General features: G+C 39.2%; 1 protein-coding gene across 1 annotated transcript in view; it reads left to right on the forward strand.

The window, feature by feature from the left end:
* Positions 1–1,490: 1,490 nt before the first annotated feature.
* The window catches only part of GALK2 (galactokinase 2), a 45,793-nt gene continuing 28,172 nt past the window's right edge, over positions 1,491–19,111 (forward strand). The window contains exons 1-5 of the mRNA XM_084214033.1: positions 1,491–1,617; positions 3,600–3,688; positions 4,823–4,946; positions 8,960–9,050; positions 11,931–12,077. Of these exons, the coding sequence (XP_084070159.1) occupies positions 1,565–1,617; positions 3,600–3,688; positions 4,823–4,946; positions 8,960–9,050; positions 11,931–12,077 (504 nt within the window). The 5' untranslated portion in view covers positions 1,491–1,564. The remainder of the gene's footprint in view (positions 1,618–3,599; positions 3,689–4,822; positions 4,947–8,959; positions 9,051–11,930; positions 12,078–19,111) is intronic.

Genomic DNA, 19,111 nt, shown 5'->3' on the forward strand with positions numbered 1-19,111 from the left:
GGCCGAGGGAAGTGATCCCGCCCCTCTACTCAGCCCCGATGAGGCCGCATTTGCAGTACTGTGTGCAGTTATGACTTTTACAGTAGGAAAGAGATATGGAACTCCTAGAGGAGGTCCCGCAGAAAGCTAGGAAGTTCGCCAAGAGTCTGGAGCTATCTCTCATGAAGAAGGGCTAAGGGCCTGTTCAGCCTCAAGAAGAGGCAACTGAGAGGGGCTCCTGTGTAAAATGCGGGTGTCAAGAGGATGGAATTGGGCTCTTCTTTGTGGTGCCATCCAATAGAACAAGGAAGAATGAGCAGAAAATGATGCACAGAAAGGCCAAACAGAGCATGAGGAAGAACTTCACCCTGCAAGTGACCATGTACTGGAACAGATTGCCCAGAGAGGTTGTGGAGGCTCTCTAACTGGAGATATTCCAGAACCGTCTGAACACAATCCTGGTCCATGTGCTCTGGGATGACTCTGCCTGAGCAGGGAGGTTGGACCAGATCACCCACGGTGGTCCCTTCCACCCTGACCCATTCTGTGAAAGCTCAGCCTGCTGCTGTGCCTGGCATCACTGCTCAGCTCCATTTAGCTTTACTCAGTATTGCTGAGTTTACCTGGGCTGCGTTCTCCATAAACAAATAATACCAGAGCAGCAGTTTTAAAGGCCTGAACTCTTTAAATCCACAGGCCTTGTAAAGCAATGGCTTTATAAAGATTTTTACATGCTAATTTCTGCTGCTGCCTTCAACTGAGTGAGGCAAAATCCCTAAGTGACTAGCTCTGCCTCCCCATCTCCACAAGGCCTGAGGTTCTCACAGACATCTGCAATATTTACTAGGTCTCCAGGTTTTCCTGTTGTTGGTCATTTTATACTGTTATGGTTTCTGACAGTGCGTTTTTGGCTTGTTATTTTCCCCCTTAAGCTACTGACAAGTCTTTAAAAAGCTGTGTTTGTATTCTGCAACTATGCTAAAGGAGAAATAAATATTTTACCTCAGAAAACCCACAAGGAGATTTGTTACTTAAAGCTCCCTGAATGGGATGAGAAACACTAAGATCCCAAAATGGACAAAGATATACACCAAAGCACTGAGTGAGTGAGCCTGCGAACATTTTTGAAATGCTCAGTTCCTTGCAAGTATCTGTAGCCCTGTATCCGAGGGTAATAGGAGCCACGAGGCCGCCTGTTGGGAGGGGAGCTGGAGGAACCACACACCACAAACAACACGGGGACAGAGACACCCACTCCTCCACACCATGAGGGATGCGACTGTCCATTATTTTCATTGCACGTGCATTTTGCAGGAGCACCGGCAGGAATACCGGAAAACCCCAAACATTTCTTCCGCACGTCGCAGCAGCTTCCCCGTCCCACCTGGGCTGCGGCGGGCGCGGGGCCGAGGGCAGAGCGGCTGCACGGCCGAGCGGCCCGCGGGATGCCCAAGGCCGAGCACGGCCGGCGGGGCGGGACGGGGCCGGGCCGCCGGCGCTGCCGCCCGGAAGGACGCGGCGTTCGCCTGCCCCGTGACCGCGGCCCCGCCGGAGCCGCCTCAGCCGGGCCCGCGGTGCAGCCGCCATGGCGGGGGAGAGCCCCAGCGCCCTCCCGGTGCAGCTGGTGGAGCAGCCCAGGTGGGTGGGTCGCTCCCGACCCCGCCGCCGCTAATCCCGGGGCGGGTGGGCGGTCTGCGGGCGGCCGCGGGAGGTGGGAGGATGGGTGGGAAAGCCCGTCCTCATGCTCCGGGCTGAGGTGCGAGGAGCTGTGGACTCGTAGCGTCCACACTACGAACGTTTTTCCCTGACACGACCAAAGACGGTTCGGGAAGCTCCCGCTGCCCGGGGCGCGCCGCGCTCCGGCCCCTTCTCCCACCCACAGCATCCCGGCCCGCCCTGGCCCCCCTCGCAGGGTGGCGCTGGGGCAGCAGGAGGAATCGTTCATTCATTCATTCATTCATTCATTCATCATTTCGCCTACATCATTTTTCCCCCAGAGTTTTTGGGAAATGCTGATTATTCTCTCGTCCTTTTTTTGGAAAAGGCCCTGGAGCAGCGCTAGCCTGGCCCATCCTGGGAGAGGCTGCGGCACGTGGCAGCGCCCGCTCCTTGCCCGTGGGGTTGCGCTCGGTGTGTGCAGTTAACGCGCACACCGACGAACCTTTCTGCTTGCCTTAGCGCTGCACAAGGGGCGCTTCTTAAAACACCGCTTACTTGCATACGATTGCCCTGTAAATCCCACGGAAACGACGAGTCCAGCATTTCCAGACTTGGAAGTGTGAAGTTGTGAGGAGTGCCTTTGCTATAAGGCTTCTGACGATTTTTTCTTGATGGAGGTGCTTGAAATGCAGTGCGCGTCTTGCAACATCAAGGCCAAAGCCTGTAAATAGCCTTTCATCACGCCTGCTTGTAAAACCCACATTAAAAAAAGAGATCAGTCAGCACTTAGATAAACATGCCCTCATGACTGCTTTGTTTGTTGTCTCTTGGTACCAACACTACTATAAAAATATCTGTGAAACAAAGCAACATTCTAAATATGGACACAAAAAGGAATAAAGTTAACACCTAGAATTCTGCCAACAGTTTCCCCAGTGGACAATAATATTATTAATGTGATCTAGAGAAGGGATTGAACAATGAAATGGCAGAAATTGCTTTTGCTAATTGGATGAGCAATATACCAGTCAATACTAGGGGAGATTGTAAGAAGGGGAAATCATAGACCTAATACAGCTTTGTAACTGGGCACAAAGATAGGAAGGTACTGAAAGATCTGTTAAAAAATATCACAACAAATCATATTTTGTAGCTTTCCATTTATAAAAACCTTATGAAACATTTGCATACAGGTAGCTGAACAGTAACACAGCCTTTACAAAGATGTAGAAACAAAGTAATTGTGGAATTTTCTAACATCTGTTTCTCATTGCAGTCTTCTTACTTCCACTTTGCGTTAACTAGGCTTCCAGTTCTAGATTTAGATTAAATGGAGAAACCTTATCAAGGTTCCTGTTACTACATTTTTGTCAGTAGACTAAAATTTTGCTTTAAGGTAGTTTCAAAATGAATTGCTATCAAGTTTCCTATGCTTCACTAAAATAAATGGCTTCATCTGTTCTCAGCCCTCGTTTTCCTACTATTCTGCATGACACACTAAAGTATTCCAATTTTGCAAACATCAGGCAGAGAAGGTTGGTACCTTTACAGTTGCAGCAAGTAAATCAATAAATAAATAAAGTATATTTGCTCTGAACTTTCACTAGCACATCAGGCACCTCTAAAGGGGAAACCTGAAGTACTTTTGCTGGAATCCTGTGGAGTAAATGCTGTCATAAGTCATGGGGATAATCTGACATTTGGAATTTTAGTTCTCTGTGTATGTATTTATACAAAGATGGGGTAGTGCCAAATATGAAAATTGATAAAAATCAAAATCTAAATAGAGTCTTCTATGATATGTGAAGAGCAGAAATAACCAGCTTAATGTCACTCCTGATGTAGCAGAGAAAACTCCACATACTTCAGGAAGCTGAATTGAATTTGCTTCAAGAAGCATGTAAGCTTCCTGTCTTTTATGCAAATATAGTCCTTTTAAATGTTTCTAACCTGCCTTTCAGATTGCAGAAACTGAAGGAGATGTTTATATCAAAGTTTGGATCAGCTCCCAAGTTTTATGCTCGTGCACCAGGACGAGTCAACTTAATAGGTAAAAGACAAAAATTAACCTTATGTTGTTTTACTTCATCTGTCATCATGGAAATCTAGTAGTTTAAAACATAGAATAAAGATGCTGGTCTTAATTTTATTTTTTCAGAGAAGTTTCTTATGATAAATGGAAAATCATATATAATTTAGTAGATTTTACTGTATCTGATTATAAACAACTCTACATGGATATCAGTTTTGGAGAAAAACATTTATAGACAGTAGTGATGGTTTTGAAAATTGCAGTAACTTGCCAACTTTTTTTTTTTAATCAATTAAAGTTACCAAATATAACTAGCCCCACAGCAATATACATGATAAAGCATGAAATGATTCTACCATCATCTCTTGTTTACCCTTCCATAGAGGTGTGTCCACAGAACCTAAAATATTGGGTGTGATTCACTGGCAGACTGGAGAGACACAATTATTTTGAGTTTAGGACTTACTTTTATTTCTGTAGCAGCCTTGTTTTTCAGATTCTCTGTCCGTGTTAGGATTGTGTTCTCCCTGCAGCTGAGTTTCTTGCATATGTTCCTAAAATAATCCTACAAATTTGAAGACGTAGTAAAAGGATCCTGAGAAACAGAGCTGTAAAAGTAAAATAGTTTATTATGCAGTTAATGTTAATTTTTATCTCAGTGTTGTGTGAACATCTCATATAGACTAAATAGACAGCATATGGTAGCTGGGAATTATTCCCAAGGGAGAGGATGTTTACTACATACATTTTCTATTTGATTGTTACTTTATGTGTTGTATGCAACTGTACTAATGAGTATTTAAATATAGTAGTTATCTTCTTGGAAAAAGGTCCAGAAATTGTATGTACATGGCAGTTCTCATTCTTGAACAGTAATCTACATGGTGGGGTTTTTTAAAAATGTTTGTAAGCCAGTGTTAAAATATGAACTTTTTCAAACAGATGCAATAGATAAAAATCACTAAAGAAAGAAAAATCTTTTGTGACGTAATAAGAAATGGAGGAAATGTACCCCAAACTTTAGGTAATAAGAGTTGAAACTACAGTAAGAAATTGTCTAATCCAGTAAACAACAGTGAAGCCCAGTAGAAATTGTTTTACTTCTATTCTAGAAAGAATTATTACAAAGTATTTTCTTTGTTTCTTTGCTAGGAGAACACATAGACTACTGTGGTTATGCTGTGCTCCCCATGGCTATAGAACAAGATATCCTGATTGCAGTAGAACCTGCACAAACTCAAGTTTTGCAACTGGCAAATACCAATTCTTCGTACTTGTATGTAATTACTTCGTTTATTCATTATTTTTTATGAACCTCTTCATGCATTGCAATACAGTTAACCTTTTCAGAGATCTGACAGACTTCCATTGCAATACAGAGTCTGATTGTGTAAACAATTTATATCAGCAGATGGAATCCCACAGACTGACTCCAAGCCATGTCTATTAGTTCAGAGCAATAGCTTTGCAGCTGCTGTCCCCCACCTATTTGTTCTTATTACTCTGTAAGGCCTCTGATTTTTCAATCCTTCTAAAATTCTGCAATTCTGTCCTCCCTTCTTTTATCTCATCTTTCTCGATATAATCCCTATAACTGGCAGCAGCTCCATGTCCCCTAGAGAAGGGAGTGAAATGTTTTGTAATCAATTACTGCAAAAGTAAGGTAACACTCCCGTGCTCTGGAGAACCTGGGCCTGTATTTTCACAGCACAACAGCTTTAGCAACAATCCTGGCTCAAAAAATCTGTATTCCCTCACTTCCACTTCCTCCACAGCTGTTGTTCACAGAATTATAGGGCAATTTAGGTTGGAAAGGACCTTTGAAGATCCCTTGTAAATAATCTTGTTGGCCTTCTGCTGAACTCCCTGCCAATGTCTTTCATGTATTGGGAAACCCCAAAACTGGATGCAATATTCCAGCTATGGTCTCACAAGTGCTGAACATAGGGAAATAATCCTGCCACTCTTTTCAACTTCAGGCACGTTTTTCTGCCTCTTTGTAACAGACTGGTATTTGTATAGTTGCATGGCAGTTCAGATCAGGTCACTCACCCACATGAGCTTTTGTGGACATTTTGCAAAAATGAGAATCAGCAAAAGCTTAGTTTAAGCCATTTTTATTGAGACATTGGTTTAATTGGTAAATTAGTTCCTGAAAGCACAGTGTGTGGCAGCACAGGGACAGGAACACACTGTCAAAAGTGGGAAATACTTGAGCACATATTCCTACTTAAAGCTCAGTTTGTTATAAACACATTCTGAACTGCTGCCTGTGACTAAGACAGTTCAAAGGAATTTCTACTTACATGCTAAGTATAAATACTCAGAGATTTTTCACTTTGTGGAGTATGTTTTCACATTATAGCTGGGCTGAATTAAGTTTGCCACTGCCACTTGGCTTCTTTTACCTCTAGTCTCCCTGTACTTGCTTCTAAGATCAGCTCAGCCTCTGCCTTTTAGCAGGTGCAGAGTACTTGTTTGATCTTAAGGTAAAGTGCACTATTCCCCCATTTTTTGCTTGGATAATTTTCTGTCATTTTAGTGAATTGGCATGCACTCAGCACTAAAGCTGACTTGGGGTAAACTGTGGGAACAAGCAGTGGTGAACAGGGAAGGGAAATGGAAGGTGTGCATACCTTTCTTCAACAGCAACCTCCCACCAGGGCTTAAGCTGTGTTGCAAAACCATTCTGCAAGAGACAATAGCTTCAGAATGAAAATAGTTTTGATTAGGACAAGTTGTTATAGTGAACACAAAATAAAGCAGTAATAAAAAGGTAAACATTTTCACTCGGTCTTCAAGCTTTGCTGCATTATATTGCAATTGAAATGGCCTTCTCAAGACAGTTCCACAAAATGTAGAATTGCAGCCTTTGAATTTAAATTGCACACACTGTCACTATATTTTTACATCTGCCCTGGTTTCAGTTTAAAATCATATGCTTTAAACCATAAACCAAGAAAAGATCTCAGAATACAGCATTAAGCATCTTGGTTTTGTTGAGACACTGTTGCTTAAAAACAAAGCTAAAACATGTCCATAATTTCATAACAAAGAAATATTTTTCAACACTTTGAATGTTACACCACATAACAAAACTGATGACAGTATGTCTTTTTTTCCCAGCCTGTTACACTGGTAGATTTATGCCTGTGGTGAATGTGTATCTATAGGCCTTTGGTGACCAAGGACTAACCAGAATCCTCTGCAGAATTACTATTTCCTATTTCATTCTTATTTTGTGAGCTGGTAAACTGTGGAACAGTTCTGTAGCACTCTTCCACCCTGACAGTTCATGTTTACTTTTAGTAGAAATAGAACAGAGAACAGAAAAAACACCTGTTTGTTTTTTATCATAAATTATCTCAACTGATCTGATGTCTTTTATGTTATTGGGAATAAAAACGTATTCAAAACTTACATTCTTTTGAAGTTCCTGATACCTTCCCTTCACAAAACATCTTTGTAATTGAGAAGTATGTGTAGAGAGAATATCTGACATTATACTTCTCAAAGTGCCTTCAGAAGTACCAGAGGATGGTAATTACCAGTTTCCATCTCACGACAAAACCTGAAAAATACCTCATGGGGGGGTTATTTTATTCAAAAACCAAAAGCAAGTTGATGTTTTATTTTCTTGGAGATCATTCTAAATACACATGAATGTCAAATTGGGAGAATTTAAAGCCATTCACAAACTTTCCTAGTACTCTTATCTCAACACTCCCTTTCATATCTTTTGTGTTCCTCAGCAAAACCTAGTAATTTCTTACACTAGCTTAGTGCAATTCTTTGCTGCTGCAGTGCTGATAAAATCCTCTTTGTGGCACTAAGACAGCAGCTTACACATTAAACTGTACACCAACCTGATGGGTTTGCACTGTAATTAAGGTTAAACTTGAATGTCTAACTGGCAAAATGGGAATTCTGAGTTGATAATCCAAGTGCCAGATGTGCTGTGTGCCATGGAGCTGGGAATAGGCTGTAGGCTGGGAGTACAAGTGGAGTTCCTCACCACAGCAGGACAAGCAATAGACCAGATGAATGGTGGTGCCACTGCAATACTGCTTGTTGCTTTGGGGGTTGGATGACACAAAAATTGCAGCCTTTAAGTGCACCAGAATAAAGTGAACTTTTCAGACATTGCTTGAATACAATTATATCATAGTAAAGATGCTTTAGATTTGTATGACTTTTTATCCATAGGTAACAGAATAATTAACTGATAAAAACATCTTTTCACTGGTATCCATTACAAGTATTAATTAGTGATGTCCTTTTAAACAAAAATAAACCCAGGAAATCAATAATCTATGTAGTTTAGTAGGACCAGTGTAAGAAGGAAAATTTCCATCCTTTTAGGAGTTGCAGACTTTCCCCTGAAGTATTATTTCTTGAAACTGGTTTTATTCCTGTTAAATATTTCCAGGAATTCAGCTACCTCTGTTCATATTTTTTAGCAGACCTTGCCTTGTAGAGCACATGTTAGTCTGGAACTTTTGAATATTTTTAATTTGATTTCTTGCTGTTCTCAGTGTCTTTGCTGTTTCTGTGTTGGGCACCTGCTGTCACAACATCAAGCAGATGAAGTTCCTGGCTGTTCAAGGGTATTGACTGCCAAAAAACTTGCACCTCCCTGAGGACTCTCTGTGTCATCCATGCCCATTCTGACAGCACCTGGCTGTCCTTTAGAAACATTCAAGCTCAATATTTTTATTACTTTGAAAGAAAGGTGGAGTAGGAATTATCTGGGAGGAAACAGATAAAATATTTTAACTAAATATTTTTGTCTTGTAACATACATAATATAAATCTGGAGCATTAGGCTTGTTTTGGTGAAGTGCCCTGGAGGGCAAAGGTAATGAAGATGAAATCCTGAGCCGGAATTACCAGAGAGCCTGAAGTTTATCTGTCTCTAGTCATGGTTTGACAGATATGATTATTTGAATTTTCACTTCTAAGAAATCATGATAGCATACACATACATGATAGAAGGCATCCTGCCTTAATTAAGGATGCCAAAGGCAGCTTAATTTCTGGATTTATTTAATATATTCTTTATACTTACTCAAGAATTCTTATGCTTTAATCTAAAATAACCATATAGAAATGATTAATGAAGATAAAAGAAGATATGTAAAAATATCAAACAAGAAACCAAGCCAGAAACATTGCACTGAAAACCATCAAACCAGTTTTGTCCATCAGCAGGTGGCAGTAACGAGCCGTGTGTTTTTTCGAACTAAATTTAATACAAATTAAAGCCTTAAGATTTTTCTGTTTTTGCAGGGATTTCAGTACTAGTGTTAATAACATTCAGATTAACAAAGCCAAACCTCAGTGGCATAACTACTTCCTGTGTGGACTGAAGGGTATTCAGGTAAGCCAACTCGATTTAATTTATTAAATTAATGTAGAAGTAAAATACAACAAGAATACCTATTTACCCTCAAAATGTTTCCCTGCATTCTACAGCTTTTTTTTAACATAAAGTTAAATATCTTTATGTTAGAACTTGAAGAGGAGATATGAGTGGGTTTGCTTTAAAATATTGGCAGAGCACTATTTTCATCTCTATAAAACAAATTACAATAGCAAATAATTGCTTCAGAAAGTTGTGACCAAACATTATCAGGATGACATTTCTGTATTTTGAAGTCAAAAGGATTTCTTTCCAATGGAATTAATTTAAATAAAATCTGCTTTTAAAAAGGTTTGGAGGTTTGTTTTTCAGGACATGAAGATCGTATCTTAACCCTTTTCTTTCTATGGAAGCATTTAAAAAACATGGACTTGCATTAAAGCTGAAAACCTGTAATTTGTGCACAACAGCTGAGTGAAGCTGACTCATGCAGTAGGCAAAAGAAAATGTAAAAGCCAAGTAAACAGCATACAGAAGAAATAATCCATTAAGAACCATTACTCATCCTGGTTTTCAGGGTTTGGAACTTGAATGGGATTTTCAGAATGTCCTGAGTTAAAAGTGCAGCTGTGCAGGAGGGGGCACACTTACAGAAAAGGCAGGAGCACAACCTCCCAGACGTTTTCCTGTCTGCCCACTCGAGGTTTATCTCCCTGGCCCTGAAGACCCAGCTGTTGTGAAAGCAAGTGCTGCTCCTCAGTGCTGCCCTGGGAGGCAGCCTTAACTCACCATCAAGGCTCCTGCAAGTCTCACCTGCTGTTTGCAGACAAGGCACAGAATTCACAGAATTCATGGCCCTTTGAGGGTAAAAAAAAAAGGTGTTTTCTCTTCTTGATGTCAATCTAATGATATTTCTGGAAGGGCAGATGGGATAAACAGTGATGGCAGGTCAGGAACAGGTTGCCACAGCCAGCCCAAATTATGGGTAAATGTGCTTTTTAAAGCACATGAAGTTTGCCTCAGAATAGGCCATCTGGGTCACCCCACAGGATGATCCAATAGATAAGGACTGCAGACTGCTGAAAATCCTACCTCAGACCTGCCAGTAAAGTCTTCAAAATACAGTATTCAGAACAATCAGTGGCATAAATCACTTTATTACAATTCACAGGTCCTAAACCACCCCCTGCTCCTATGCATAGACCCAAATAAATTACTTATGTGTGCAGTAACATGAGTATTTTCAATTTTGTATTGCTCAGTAATACAGGCATTTAAATTGCACTGAATGCAGAGATATAGATTAGGTTTCTTTACAATATATCCTTTCTTATATTAAGGCTTGCATGACCAATTGACTTTATTTATTTTGCAGTCTGCTACTGAGATCTGTTTCCTAAGGACAAGCTTTCATACTTGAAGGTTAATTTGGAAAGCAGGTTTGCAGACTCTGGTAGTGGCAGAAAATAAGCATAAATGTTACAGACTTAAGAAACTCTGAAATACAAGTACTCAGAGGGTCCAGCGGGATAATCTGTTTATATTAAGTTGAACATGCTATCCTTTTGGGACAGAACTGTTGCAGAACTTGGCAAAGTCCATTTTCATTTTTGAAACTGAAGTACGTTTTCTATTTAAACATCGCGTGATAAGTCTGCAAGCCTGATTCACATTCAAGACAATCCAGAAACTGTGGATCAGTTTCTGGTTACTCAAGCATTTTCTGTTTATGAACAAGCCTGTCTAGTATTCTTCATGAAGGGGCATGGGCAGCAATAGTATTCTAGATATGAATTTCCTTTATTTGTAAAACAGGAAATTCAAAATATAATTTGAAGTGATGGTAGAAGACTTTAAAGGAAGGCTCTTTGTGTTTGCTGATCTCTACCATTGGTATTTATGGTTGAAGTTGTTTCAGAAGTAGTAGAAATCTTTTCAAGGTGGACATTTCTTCATGAAAATACTGTTATTTTTTTCTGATTATTGGCACTGTAACAGTTTATTGACGTATAAATTGCATCAGAAGTTAGCTATTCATATACCCCCCATATACAGTCAATGATTTTTTAATAAGTACTGCATGTTTGTTTCAAAGTAAGAGCAGAGAGAAATTTATATAGAAGTGATTATAAATAAAAAGAAAAAGCAACTAAAGAATATTTAAAAGAGTGTGTACGTGAGGATTTATGACTTCTGGATTAAATGTATTATCTGTATTATCTATCATGAACATTAGAATATTTTAAACTTCATTCAAAAAATTGCATGCCAGAGACCATCCCCACTGGTAGGTGTGTCTTTGTGACCCTAAAGCACAGAGCTCCTTAAGTACCATTGTGGTTTTCCCAGTGTCAGTCCTGTGGGTGCTTCAGGACACAAGTATCTGCTTTGAAAACACTGCATGGCTACTGGTTCCCCCTCAGTGTTATGTGGCTCCCTGATACCACGTGCCAACATTGGAAGTGAAGCATAAATTGGACCTTGAGCTCTTTGTGATGCCTAAATGAAGAGCTGTTGAGAAAAGGACAAAAGTAGGATATAAAAGGAGTGGTAACTTCACACTGTCACCACAGCAGCTCAAAGCAGAGCCAGTTGCTGCAAAACCCACCCACGAAGCTTGGTAAATTCTTGGGCGTGCAGCCCATCCTGAGTTCTGCTTGGGGTAGTTATATGTTTGTGTACAGCCATTGCAGACATACCTTTGGCTGAAGCCCCACCATTGGCTTTGTTCTTAAGAAATAGAATGAAAAAATTGCTTTTGCTTTATTTTGGAGATACCAGAAGCAGGTCCTTGCTTCCAGCAACTCAGCAGAAGGATTCTCTTTCTAAGTATCAGATAATTGCAAGCCTGAGCCTGTCTGTACTTGAAACTGAGATTGTTTATTTTTTCATTGTTAGGAACATTTTGGTCTCAATAACCCAACTGGAATGAATTGTCTGCTAGATGGAACCATCCCTCCAAGTTCTGGTCTCTCTAGCTCCAGTGCTTTGGTGTGCTGTGCAGGACTCGTGACACTCAGAGCTAATGGAAAAACCCTCTCTAAGGTAATTTACTGTAAAACACGAGAGTGTCAGCAGTAAAATTCTACTTAAAATTAAATATTGTTAATGGCTGTAAGCATTAAAAACACGATACAATTGCTTTTGCAAAGAGTTGTTGGATATAAACTTAAGATATTGCACAATCGAGCAAACGTCTTCAGCCAAATTTTGGCAGGATTTGAATTTGGCAAGAAAACAGGCTTACATTAAAGCTGAAAAAAGGAGCATTATTGTAAGCCTGTATTTTGGCCAACCATCAGGTCCATGCCTGGACCAGATGTGCTATCTGCAGGCCAGGGCTGAGGATATATGTGCTGAAGCATGTGGACCACACCCCCGAGGCCTTTACTCTCTCCCTGAATGACTTTTCATGGCTTTAACAACAGAGCATCTGTTGGAGGCCTGTGGAACAATTTCTTGATAAATTATGTAATCAGCACAAAGTAGAGGTAAAATTCTTCCATCTGACTCTCCTTATTCTCTTCACAGTTTTTTTGGAACACATATTTACAATGCAAAATGTATTCCTCACTTTTAAACAAACATTAGTCTAAAAACAAACCCCAAGTATGTGACCTGTTAGCAGTACAACTGTTAGCACTGTTTGGCTTGCGTAATACAGATTTCTGGAGGAGTCATGGTCCTTGAAGGTGCCATATGGGAATGAAGTCCTCTCCATTAAAAATGTCTGGTCAAGTGAAACTAGGATCTTAAATTAGAACATTGTCAGGAAGAGAAAAGAACAGATCTAAATGTGACTGTTACACATATTTGTGCCTATTGTCTAAGACAGACATTCCCAAATTGTGGTACAAAGCCAACTGAAAGTGGCACATGATGATGGCAGCTGTTAACTCTGCATGTAACAAGCACTTCTCTGAGCCATGAGGTGAACAGATCCACACAGAAGGTTTTTGCTGATCTGTTGAGATTTACTTCTCCATGAGGCTGCAGTTGCAGGAATGCTCTCAGCAGTGAGTGCACAATCCCACATTGCCCGGCTCCCAGGGCTGGCTTCAGGAGTGTCAGGCAGGGCTCAGGCAGAAGGGAGCAGGGTTGGAGAGGTGGGAAAGCTTTTTAGGTAGGAGGATGTGGCTACAGTTACTGTCACCCTGACTGGTGTTGGTGTCTGATCAAAGGTCATTGAGAGACTGGGCACCATAAGAGAGGCTCTGGTTTGGGAGGTGAGAGTAGTGGTAGATGAAAACACGGAACTGGGGATCCTTCTTGGATGAGTGAGTCTATAATTAAAGGGTTGGAGGTGACTGAATACATACCTGGCCTGACAAGAAGCTTCTGGTTTTGCACAGATGGTCCTACCACAGGTCGGCACTGTCTCTGATGGTGGTCACCTCAAGAGTGAATCCTGGGAACAGCTGATCAAAATCACTGGAGTGCACGTGTTCAGAAATTGGGTATCTGTACAAGCATAAAACTGACAGAGGTCAGAAAGCCCACTTTTTACTAGGTAGTAAAAATCTGTATCTGGAAAACCAGAAGCCAGGTTTTCATTATTCCAATTCTGCACAGCGTTCTTCAGAGAACAAATGTTACAGTGTGTATCTTGAGCTGAATTTACACATGCCTTGGGAGTACCAGCCGGCATTATGCCAGACTTGTTGCAAAGAAAGGTGCAAAACTTCTTCTGTCATTTTCATAGAAAATTATGGAAGAACAGAAGGAAGATAGAGACTCCACTGAGTGTCTTTTCTTCTCCTCATGTGCCCTGCTCAATCCTCTTTTTGCTAGTTGAAAAATGTGCTGAAAGTTAAGCTTGTGTCTGAAATACAGTTGGACAAACACAAGAGACACAATTGCACATTTTTATCAGGAAACCCTGCTGTCTGCAGCCAGATATTTTGCACATATGATGAAAAATGAGCAATTAATGTATAGATGAGACTTCTTAATAGCCACCATAGGAGCAGTTAAGAACATATCCAAAGTTTTGTATGCTTGCATAAACCAAGGCACTTGGTTGTCATGGTTAGGAGAGAGGGTCACAGCTCTGAAGACTGATTGCTTTTGTCCAGGCTTTTAAGTTTCCTCAAATCTTAGAGGACAGTAAAAACTCATTCAGTGTTTTTTGCTAATTCATGATTTACCATGAGAGACTTCTTATATGTAGTGAAATCCAGAGTCGCTGTTGCACTGGATTTATGCTTAGCTTAGCAGAACTGCCTTGTAAAAGGCAGGGCTAGTCAGAGTATAAATTAGAGCAATTTAGGCATGTGAGTCCTCAGAAGAATAAAACGTGCTCTGACCACTTCTTGCCAGTTCCTAATGCATCCTGTGCTGGTGTCAAATGGGATCTGTGCAGGATCCAGTCCTGCTGGCTCTGTGTCAGCAGGGAGCTCCCCCGTGGCAGGGAAATTCTTAGCTGAGCACAAGAAGGGGCTTTCCAGATCCTTTCTACTAGAAAGCTAACCAGGACCGTGCATTTTTAAGGCTCTGGATATTTATGTGTTTATTTTAAATAAGAAATATCACTTTACCCCTCCCATCCATCTTTTTTTTCCAAATGCTTTATAGTTGTGAAACTTGTAAATTGTGGTATTTATATGTAACAATATTTGGTTATGATGGTAATTTTATGAGAAAAGATTGACTTTTTGCCCCTCACTAGTCTGATGGACTTTGCAAAATCTTAATATGATGGTTTGTAGCAGGAAGACAGGAAACTTTTGGCTTTGGAATCAAATTTGGCTGAATTGTAGGGCTTCTGTAGCCAAAGTTATGAAAAAATGACCTTTTACTGAATGGAACATTTATCTGTTTTGTTTCTGTGAAACTATTTTTATGAGAATATTTTAGTTATATGCTCTTTTTCCTGATAAATGTAAGTTTAAAATAGTTGCTGTAGAGTAAAAGTCATTGAAATTTAGAGCTTTTATGAGATAACACTTCCAGTGTGAGGTTCAGGCCTATTGGATTAAGAGCCAAAACCCCACAAAATTAAAAAACATTGTAAAAGCATGGCTAGAATTTCATGGTGGCTAACTTTAAAAATAGCACTTTTTTGACATTGAAAACAAAATCAGAAAAAAACATGTTCTCTCTAATTGTGTGTAGCAGTCTGAAACGGGGCATTGTTTCAGTGTGCATACAATATTTTTTTTAAAAAAACATCATACACATACACAATAGTTAGGGAAAATACCAGTTCAAGACAATTCAGCCAGATGTGCAGTGCTAACCAGTTGCAGCAGTGCAATAGCATTCAAATAACAAGATGGAAAATGTAGAATGCGATCTTTAAAAAGAATCCATTTTTCTCCTCCAAACAGGATACCATTCTAAGGCTCTGTTGGCATCACTCAAACAGCAGCAATGCTCACAAGTAGTAGTTCTTGATTTTAAAGTGATTTTTATTTTACTGTTACAAAATCAATCTTTTGTATAACTTTTCATCAGGAGATGATACTTTTTGTAAAGGAAACGTAATAATGCTCTAAACTGTCCCAGCTTTTTGTTTTGCGGTAGGAATTAATGAGTACAGAAAATCACTTAGGACTGAGTAAATAGATTTACTTCAAAGATGTGATAATAATATTGTTGTCCAAATGTTAGATGCTGTGAAAGTAAGGTCTGTTCAGCCACCTTAACATTTTTTCTGTTACATCAAGGCTAGGTATCTGTGTACATACTTATTGGGAAGAAGGTACCAAAACTGAATAGTGTTTATGTAATTTAATGTGAAATGTTGAGTATAGGAAGGGGAATCGTATTTCGCTTTATCTCGACCGAGACTAAGCTAAGTCAGACAGAGTAAATAAAGAACTTAAACCTAACCTGTAATGGCACAGTGTCCATTGGTTACACTTTTCCCAAACTATGGCTCAGATGAATTTGAGTGGGTGTTAAATATTTTTAAACAGTATTTCAACAGTTACTATACCTGCTACTGTCACTGGTTTCAGTGGGAGAATAGATAGGCCATCTGAATCCTTTCTACTTGGTTTCTCAAGCCTCTGTATAGTAATGAAAGTGCTTGAGTCAAGCCCTTTACCACTCCTAATCCATAGCTGTCTGGCAAGAAAACCTCTGAGTATCCACACTGGTAGTATGACTTTGAAATTAGTAACTTGTGCTGATAATACTCCTTAGGATTGGACTATAATGAATTTTATTTTATTTTTAAAATACTTCTTTTTATAATTTATTTTCTTGATCCACCAAAAATCTTTGATAGATGCATGCTCTGGATAATTATGTGAGAAACCAAATTGTTTACACAGAAAATGGCACATAGATACTGTATTTTAAAGTACTCTTAATACAGAGAAATGCTAAAGTTCCTTTCTCTCAGTGGAATTGAAAAACAGGGTTCTTGTTAAGCTTGACTGTATGTTTGCAATCAAGGGGAAACAGTACTTTAGAGCAGTGGTACATAATCTCTCATCAACCTAATTGATAGCCTTCTATTTGAGCATGTTAGGGGGCAGACAAAGTCAAGCTAAGATTGCTGTGCTTATGAGGACAACCAGATACTATCTGACAAATATATTCCCATTCTGGAAAAAAGTAAGCATAATTACCTTGCAAAACATATATGAAGTTCAGCTAATTGGAATTTTATGTGCAAACTGGAAGCAGATGGTAACTTTCAGCAACCTATTCCTAGTAAAGATGAGGTATTAAAAATAAAGGCATTCCTGGTGGTAAAAATAACATTAAAAATTTCAGCATCATTTTATACCTTTCTAAATGAAACATATTACCTTGCATTTCAGAAATTATTTTTATGCCTATATACATATATATAAAATGTGCAAAGATTGGAAAAAAATTACAGTCTAACTAGAGTTGAAATATGTTATACGATGGAGGATGTTTCCTTCTTACTGTAAAACACTCATCTTTATAAATGTTTCTTTTGCACTTTCAGTCTTGCGTATTGTGAACCAAACTCTGTAGACTAATAGAAAATCTACACTTCATTTGCCATTAAATTACCAACTTTAGTTGTTGTAAAGGAAAGCAGCAGACTGAGTCTGACTTTTCAGATTAACTTGCTGAAATGTTAAGGAATGTTCTTTGGGGGACCATTACTCTATTTCCATAGAGGGAGGAATCATCTGCACAGCACTTTTGACTAAATAGATATTTAAATACTCCAGTTACTTAAATTTGCATGATGAAGAGAATTCTGGAGCACTGAAAATGACAGTGCTAAAAATAACTTATATTAACAAATTCATTTTCTTAATGAAGCTTCCATTCACGAACAACAAAATTTAAAACAAGAAATATGGATTTTTATTTCTTTTTTAATTTTGAAGATTAGTTACCATTACTACTGCACTGTAGTGCATAGAAAATCTAGGGCCAGAGTGAACTACATTAAACCACTGAGGCAGATGTAATTTAATACTATCATTTTATGGAGAAGATTGCTTTATTTTGGCTGCTGTCGTTCTGGATTTGTGTATATCAAGTTTCTGTGTAATGTAGGGTGAGCTGTTCCAAAAAAATACTAAGCAACGCTAATTCTGTTTTACTAACAAATATTTGCCTGTCTCCTACTCACTAATTGTCTTACTCTTTTAAGAGGTTTACTCTTACACAAGTTTACTTCTTTGAAGGGCTGTGGGAGATTGAAAGGGATTGATCACTGATTTGGAACATATTAACAGTGACAGTTATATGGGGACAAATTCTGTCACAGTTTACACACTGTCCAGACCCATTATTGCATGAGTCAAAATCAGAGCAGTTGGCCCTTGGCCTCTGTGAGCAAGAGGACTACTAAAGGTGAAACTCCCTTATCTGTCTTCATTCTGATAATTCTTCAGGTTCCTATATTTAGGATTTAGGGTTTTTTTTATAATTAAGTGATCATCTGTTCACTTTCATTATTCCTAGGATATCTAAATACCTTTCTACATTTAGGTCTTTGTGCTCATTATCACTAACATCAAACTGATAGAAAGTAAAATAAATGATGGGGCAACAGAGAATCAAGTGAGCTGTATGGGGTGGGTTATAATTTATCAGTTCTTTGACCTGAAAGAGCAAAAAGACTGAGCTGTAAATCTAAACCTGAATTTGAGGTGTTTCATATTGAAATATAAGTAGAGAAAAGCACATATTAGTGAAAAGTGTAATTTTACTGAAAGCTCACTTTCTCCATTAAAAATCCAAAACAAGGTAACATGACGCAGAGCTACTGATGAGTTCTTACTAGAAAAAATCTCTCCATCTAGAGTAACTACACATAAGGCAACTAATAATAAAAAATCACAACCTTTCTTTGTCAGACTAAATTATATCTCCACTGATATATTTCCCAGATTAGACTTTCTGCATGCTGGATAGGAAATCTTGTGACTCAAAGATAAAATGGATTTAAGTGGTAGTAATTTCTTTCTTCGTAACCCAAGACTGATTTGCTCCTTATCAGGGAGAACCTTAAATTGTTCAAACAAAAAGCAGGGGTAGGTTGGTAGAGTCTTAGATCAAAAGCTAGCCTAAGTCTGCACAGGGGGGGCAGTTGCCTGCTAGGGTGTACCTTCTGCAGTAGGATGCATTCTGCACAGACTTTAGAATTAAGCATCTCAAACAAACAGCCTAAAAAATACATTTTGAAAACTGTTAGTTTTGGATATTTCCTAGTGCTCCAACTAACATTGTCTAAAACATGAGAGCAGCTTCCTTAAGTAATTAATTTACATAAATTTCCTAATGCTTAATTGTTTGTTAGTGAATTGTATGTACTGAGATTCTTCTCCTGGTGATCTGGCTTTATATTGTTTTAATTATGGATTTTCGAATTTATTGTGTTGTATCTTTTTTTGTTGGATAAACAGCAGAAAACCCGATGTTAATATATCGTGAAACTCATTGATTCTAAACATCTCCCATGGAAGCACAGCCAACCTGGCATGTGTACTTGCCAACAGCTATAAAAGTAGTGTTTGTGTGGATGATATTTGGTCTGGCATTCAAAAGCTGCAATATTTAGTGTTTCTTGACAGATCACCAGGGAGACTTCAAGGTTTTACTCACCTGCCAGCTCCTGCTGCTGCCACATTACG

The sequence above is a fragment of the Fringilla coelebs genome, assembly GCF_963513975.1.
Source record: "Fringilla coelebs genome assembly, chromosome: 12".
NCBI lineage: Eukaryota > Metazoa > Chordata > Aves > Passeriformes > Fringillidae > Fringilla > Fringilla coelebs.